Source organism: Brachyhypopomus gauderio, chromosome 12 (genome assembly GCF_052324685.1).
Source record: "Brachyhypopomus gauderio isolate BG-103 chromosome 12, BGAUD_0.2, whole genome shotgun sequence".
In the NCBI taxonomy this organism is placed as follows: domain Eukaryota; kingdom Metazoa; phylum Chordata; class Actinopteri; order Gymnotiformes; family Hypopomidae; genus Brachyhypopomus; species Brachyhypopomus gauderio.
The window spans coordinates 22,989,049-22,996,548 of record NC_135222.1 but is presented as its reverse complement, the minus strand read 5'-3'; the positions used below and the strand labels follow the sequence as shown (position 1 = coordinate 22,996,548).

The window sequence follows — 7,500 nt, the reverse complement described above, 5'->3', positions numbered from 1 at the left end:
GTGTGTGTGTGTGTTTGGAACAGGTCTGTAACTGACAGCATCAACCAGCTGATTGCTCTGTGCACACAGCAAGGACCAGGCCAACAGGAGTGTGATAATGCACTCAGAGAACTGCAGGTCCATTAAACGCTTCTCCCCCTCTCTCCCCCTCTCTATCTCTCCCCTCCCTCTCTTCCACCTTTTCTCTCCCCCCTCTCCCTCTCCCTTCCTCTCTATCTCTCCCACCTTCCCTCTCTATCTCTCCCTCTCTCTCCCCTTCTCTCTCTCTATTCCTCTCTCTCTGATCCTTGCTAATTAGCCTGACTCAGTATATGTATATATTGACATGACATTATTTGCATGTGTGCGTGGTTTTCTAGGCTGTGAAGAAACTGCTAGACCACCCTAACGAGCCACTCAGTGAGTCATCATATTTTGACTGCGTTGAGAATGTCATGGAGAACTCTAAGGTACTTCAGTGTCTGGCTTTGAATTTACATTTTAATGTTGATAGAAATATATGTTTATTCTCCTATTTATTGTTTGTGTGTGCACGTGTGTGTAGGTCCTTGGGGAGTCTATAGCAGGTATTTCCCAGAACTGCAAGGGAGGAGATGTGGTGGGCTTTGGAGAGTGTGTGGGTTTGGCCTCCAAGGCCCTCTGTGGACTTACAGAGGGAGCTGCACAGGTGAGAGTTGGCTGCCCCCTACCAGAACCAGTTAATATTACACCTCTGCACACTAGCAGTGCTTCTCCTGTTTGTGCTTGCATGTCAGTGACTCCGAGTACACACATACGTCTTTTCCTGTGATTTGTTTTCTTTATTTGTTTCTTTCTCCCAACTACAGGCTGCTTACCTTGTGGCCGTGTCTGATCCTAACAGCCAATCAGGTCAGCAGGGCTTAGTGGATACCATTCAGTTTGCACGAGCCAATCAGGCAATCAAGATGGCCTGTCAGAACCTTGTTGATCCCTGCAGTAGCTCTTCCCAGGTAATTGTTAAAGAGCTTTGGCTGTTTGGTAAAACTGTTTAATGGCACGTTTACTTGATTATATTTGTGTTTGTGTGTGATGCAGGTGCTCTCTGCTGCCACCATTGTGGCGAAACACACCTCTGTGCTGTTTAATGCCTGTCGTCTGGCGTCCTCTAGGACAGGTAACCATGTTGCCAAGCGACACTTCATCCAATCAGCTAAAGAGGTGGCCAGCAACACAGCCAACCTGGTCCAGACCATCAAGGTGCCAGAATATTCCTGACATTTTACTTTAAATCAGTAAAGACCTAAAAACACACACACACACGCACACACACATGCACGCATGCGCACACACACACGCACGCATGCGCACACACGAACGCATGCGCACACACACACACACACACACACACACACACACACACACACACACAAGCACACACATACATACACATATATACTCACATACACATACATACATACATACACACATATACACATACACACATACACACATAAACACACACACACATATACACATACACACACACATACACATACACCCACACCTACAGACACACATACCTACATACACATATACACACAGACACACACACACACACACACACACACACACACATGCATACACATACACACACACACACACACATGCATACACATACATACACACACACACACACACACACACACATACATGCATACATACACACACACACACACACACAAACAAATACGCATGTCTGTATACACAGACACATATGTGCATACTTACACACACATACACACATACTGTATGTGCATACATACATGCATACATGCACATACATACACACATATTCTGCATACATACACACATACACGCACACACACACACACATATGTGCATGTGTCATTTTCTAACGTCTGGTAGTTCGTTGTGGATTTCCAGGCTCTCGATGGCGGTTTCTCAGAGGAGAATCGTGAGAAATGTCGTGTTGCTACTGTTCCTCTGACTGAAGCTGTGGATAATCTGACCACGTTTGCATCCAGCCCAGAGTTTACTGGTGTTCCTGCACAAATCAGCAGAGAGGTGTGTGTGTGTGTGCGTGTATGTGTGTGTGTGTGTGTGTGTTTTACTGCTGTTCTACTGTTCTATTGCTGTTCTACTACTGTTCTACTGCTGTTCTATTGCTGTTGTGCTGTTGATCTGTTGCTGTTCTGCTGATGTTCTGATGCTGTTCTGATGCTGAGCTCTGTGGAGCTCTTACTTGATTCTCTTTTGCCACAACTTTTGCTTAGGGTTATGCTGCACAGGAGCCTATCCTCCAATCAGCACGCTCCATGCTGAGTAGTTCCATCCTCCTCCTGAAGACTGCACGCTCATTGGCTATGAATCCTAGAGATCCTCCCACATGGTCGCTGCTTGCTGATCACTCACGTACAGTGTCTGACTCCATCAAGAGCCTCATAGCTGCAATCAGGTATCATATGATAACACACACACACCCCAGCACTCTAGACAAAACACACACACACACACACACACACACACACACACACACACACACACCCCAGTACCCTAGACAAAACACACACACACACACACACTCCAGTGGCCTGGACAACACACACACACACACACACACACACACACACACACACACACACACACACACACACACACACACACACACACTCCAGTGGCCTGGGGAGACACACACTGCAGCTCAGTGGGGAGCTTTGAGGTGTCCGTTTGTGGTGACAGACACAAGGCCCCAGGCCAGCGGGAGTGTGAGTTCGCCATAGAGAGGGTGAGCAGAGCGATTCAAGAGATCGAGCAAGCGTCTCTCGCAGCTGCCCGTCAGACTCTTTGTCCTAGAGAGGACGTCTCCCTGGACGTGAGTGTCCTGCTATTGTCTGAGCCTCACCCCAAGCATTTCAATGCATGTTATGTCCCGACATGATGGGCAAATGACAAATAAACTTGAAACTAGAAGTAATTATGTAGAAATGTCTTTTCAAGTGTTGTTACATGGTTGTTTTTTACCCATTAGGCTATGCAGGATCAGCTGATGTCATCAGTACAGGAAGTGGGTCACCTAATTGACCCCATGTCTACCGCAGCCAAAGGGGACGCAGCACAGCTGGGACACAATGTACTTATACACCACGCCCCTCCATCCACATAGACCACGCCCCTTCATCCACATAGACCACGCCCCTCCATCCACATAGACCACGCCCCTTCATCCACATAGACCACGCCCCTTCATCCACATACACCACGCCCCTTCATCCACATACACCACGCCCCTTCATCCACATACACCACGCCCCTTCATCCACATAGACCACGCCCCTTCATCCACATACACCACGCCCCTTCATCCACATACACCACGCCCCTTCATCCACATACACCACGCCCCTTCATCCACATAGACCACGCACCTTCATCCACATAGACCACGCCCCTCCATCCACATAGACCACGCCCCTTCATCCACATAGACCACGCCCCTTCATCCACATAGCCAACGCCCCTTCATCCACATAGACCACGCCCCTTCATCCACATAGACCACGCCCCTCCATCCACACTGCTTTACACCACGCCCCTCCATCCACATACACCACACCCCTCCATCTACACTGCTTTACACCACGCCCCTCCATCCACATACACCACACCCCTTCATCCACATAGACCACGCCCCTTCATCCACATAGCCAACGCCCCTTCATCCACATAGACCACGCCCCTTCATCCACATAGACCATGCCCCTCCATCCACACTGCTTTACACCACGCCCCTCCATCCACATACACCACACCCCTCCATCCACACTGCTTTACACCACGCCCCTCCATCCACATACACCACGCCCCTCCATCCACATACACCACGCCCCTCCATCCACATACACCACGCTCCTTCATCCACATACACCACGCCCCTCCATCCACATACACCACGCCCCTCCATCCACATACACCACGCCCCTCCATCCACATACACCACGCCCCTTCATCCACACCGTTTTTTTTTTTACCACATTGGATAAAGGGTTATTGTTCTCCAGTGTGTTAGTAGACTACTCCCCTATATCCAATGTGTTCATAGACCACACCCCCTTATCCAGATATACAGACTATTGATCTTTAAGACAGCTTAAAATTTCCACCAGTACAGAACACAGTGATTGTGTATGGAGTTGTGTGTTTTTGACCTGTACAGATGGCCCAGCTGGTGAGTTCCTTTGAGCCTGTGTGTAGAGCTGCTGTGGGCGTGGCCTCCAGGCTCACACAGCACCGGCAGCAGCTGAGTGTGTTGGAGCAGGTGAAGATCCTGCAGGAATCCACACTGCAGATGTTGTACGCTGCTAAGGAAGCAGGAGGCAACCCAAAGGTTAAACACACACACACACACACACACACACACACACACACACATACATGCGCACACATCACACACACGTGTGTCAGTAGGAGGAGACTGGGAGGGTGGGGAGTGTTTTTGGTTGTGTGCGTGGCAGAGGACGTGTGATTTGAAACTCCCTACAGCCAAAGGCTCCATGTACGCTACTCATTGTAACGCTACTCATTGTAAAACATTGTTTGTTTTGACACTTCTCTCCGAATTCACGCTTGCCATAAATGATGTTGTGATGCCTCACGAGAAAATGTTGTATGTCACGATGTTGTGATACGTCATGTGTTTTTGACACACACACACTCACATACACACACACATTTCCAGCAGTCAAGTTAACCCTAACCCTCACTGCTTACCTGTATCACTGCTGTTAGTGTCACACAGACAGACGGGGGTTACCCTTTCTATGTTGCCAGGCAACTCTCACTCATGATGCCATAGCGGAGGCGGCTCAGCTGATGCGGGAGGCAGTCGATGACCTCGTGCTGACCCTGAATGAAGCTGTCAGTGGGGTGGGCAGTGAGGGGCACATGGCGGACTCCATCACTGAGACTCTGGGCAAGGTAATTCCACATACTGACATACGATCACGTGAGAAATATGGACACACATAAGATGCAGGGGTGTTGTACTCTAGCAGTTGGCCAAGGGGAACTGGACCGATGCACGGGGCTCATTTGTGGACCAAAACCACCAGGGCTCACTGCAGATCTCTGACTGGGGCTGCACCACACACTGTGCCCAGAACAGTCACACGTTCATTACTGTCTGTAATACAGCCCTTCACACTGTACCCAGAACAGTCACACATTCATTACAGTCTGTAATCCAGCCCTTCATAAGTTCTCATTCCTAATACAAACATGTATTAAAATAAATCTGTTTCTTGCCATCACCCTCTCTCTCTCTCTCTCTCTCTCTCTCCCTCATCACCCTCTCTCTCTCTCACTCTTTTGTTTTCTCTCTATTTCTTTCTCCATGTTAGATGAAGAAGTCAGTGAGTACACCCGAGGAACTGGGCAGTTTAGCGTTCCAGGTCACAGAGGACTACAGGCGTCTCGCCCAGTGTGGAGGTGTCACGGCCACTACAGAAGAAGAGCAGGAGGAGGTGCCTCCCTAATCTTACCTCCATAACCCTTATTAACCCTAATCCTAAACCCTAACCCTAATTAACACTAACCCCTAACCTAATTAAGTGTTTGTCTTATGTCAGTGTCTCTCAAGGCCCACCACGTAGCCCACTCAACACTCAAAACCACTCACAATGGTATGTCCTTAGCAGATAAAGTTAATTTAATAAGGCTTAGGGTTTAGTGGTAGGGTTAGGGTTTAGTATTAGGGTTAGGGTTAATAAGGGGTGGTCATACACTATAGCTGATTGCAGATCACCAGGGGCTGACCAACAATCTGTGACGTTACCTTATCAACAGAAAGCAGACAGCCAGAGAAGTTGTTCTGCTGTGCTGCAGGTGGCGCCAGTGAGGCCTCAGTGTGAATTGTTAGCCTGTCACTAAGACTGGTCAGACAGTGTCTGTGCGGTATTTGCAGCTGGGCCTGCAGGTAAGGTGGCGTGTGCAGGAACTGGGTCATCTCTGCATCGCACTGCTGCAGAAAGCAGGAGGCCTGCAGTTCCACTCATCAGACTCCGTCACCAAGAGGGAGCTCACACACACACACTGAGACATCACACACTGAGGCATCACTGAGAAATGTTCATATGCACAGTTAGATGCACATTTTTGCATACAAAAACACAGTTGTACATTGTGCACATTCAAGCACAATCGCACATGTGCAGTGACACACACTATACAGTCCCTTAGAAATGCATGTACTCTAAACGCTAGTCACTTTGTTCTTATAGTTTGTGTGTGTGTGTGTGTGTGTGTGTGTGTGTGTGTGTGTGTGTGTGTGTGTGTTAGGTGTCTGAGCTGGGGTCTGCTCTACAGGCAGGTGATCAGGACTTCCAGGCCTGTATCAGTGCTGTTGGTGCTGTATCAGGCATCATCGCTGACCTGGACACCACCATCATGTTTGCGTCAGCAGGCACACTTAACACTGAGAATGATGCACATTCTTTTGCTCATCATAGGTGAGCATACACACACACACAAACACACATAGACATACAGATGTACAGACAAACATGCACACTGAAGCACATGCATGCACACGTATACACACACACATATATGCACACACATACACATATGCACAAACATACACACAGACAATCTATAGCAGGGGTAATCAATTAAATCTTTCCGCGGTCCATTTTTGGCAGATAGCTCAGACCTTAGGTCCGGGTCCGCAGTGGCGAACGAAAGTTGTTGAGCGGGGGGGGGGGGGGGGGGGGGGGGGGGGGGGGGGTGGCGGCGAACAAAAGTTGTTGAGCGTTGGGGGGGGGACGTAACACTCGTCTGAAAATAAATTCTCCAGTTTAAAATATAGTCTCCCGTTAAAATTTCTTTGGCATTTGGGTCCGTATCCAGTTAATCAGGAATGTGATTGGGTCCGGACAGGACGGCGTTCGGGTCCGGATCCGGACCGCGGTCCGCCATTTGGTGATACCTGATCTATAGGATGCGCTATTGCATCCTAACATTAACCTCTAACCCTAATTCGTACATCTATGTAAAAAAAATCTTTATCTCACTTTGGCTTTTTTTGTATTTTTGGAAAACGTCATTTACTAAAAGGTTCATTTGTACTAATGCTGCTCCAAAGCATTAATACTGAGTGCTTTGTGAACTCAGGGAAGGCATTCTGAAGACGGCCAGAGCACTGCTGGAGGACGCCAGGAGTCTGGTGTCTGGAGGTGGAGTTGAGAGGCTGGCCAGAGCGGCTCAGTCCTCCGCCCACACCATCACTCAGCTCAGCCAGGCGGTGAAGCTCGGGGCTGCCAGTCTCGGCCCCGCAGACGCCGACGTACAGGTGCCACACACACACACCCACACACCCACCCACACCCCAATACACACACACACACACACACACACACACACACACACACACACACACACACACACACACACACACACACACTTCACTGTAATGCATTCTACTGCATAAAAATATGCTCATGTATGTGTGTGCGTCATGCTGAT

General features: G+C 48.9%; 1 protein-coding gene across 7 annotated transcripts in view; it reads left to right on the top strand.

Annotated features, from left to right (window-relative positions):
- Nucleotides 1-7,500, top strand: part of LOC143528250 (talin-2-like) — a 51,738-nt gene that overhangs the window by 32,901 nt on the left and 11,337 nt on the right. For all 7 annotated transcript variants that reach the window (XM_077023888.1, XM_077023885.1, XM_077023886.1 and 4 more), the window contains 14 exons: nucleotides 24-117; nucleotides 360-449; nucleotides 545-667; nucleotides 828-971; nucleotides 1,057-1,218; nucleotides 1,906-2,046; nucleotides 2,256-2,437; nucleotides 2,722-2,854; nucleotides 3,011-3,112; nucleotides 4,196-4,366; nucleotides 4,810-4,956; nucleotides 5,379-5,501; nucleotides 6,316-6,485; nucleotides 7,150-7,327. In XM_077023888.1, coding sequence (XP_076880003.1) covers nucleotides 24-117; nucleotides 360-449; nucleotides 545-667; nucleotides 828-971; nucleotides 1,057-1,218; nucleotides 1,906-2,046; nucleotides 2,256-2,437; nucleotides 2,722-2,854; nucleotides 3,011-3,112; nucleotides 4,196-4,366; nucleotides 4,810-4,956; nucleotides 5,379-5,501; nucleotides 6,316-6,485; nucleotides 7,150-7,327 — 1,960 coding nt within the window. The remainder of the gene's footprint in view (nucleotides 1-23; nucleotides 118-359; nucleotides 450-544; nucleotides 668-827; nucleotides 972-1,056; nucleotides 1,219-1,905; nucleotides 2,047-2,255; nucleotides 2,438-2,721; nucleotides 2,855-3,010; nucleotides 3,113-4,195; nucleotides 4,367-4,809; nucleotides 4,957-5,378; nucleotides 5,502-6,315; nucleotides 6,486-7,149; nucleotides 7,328-7,500) is intronic.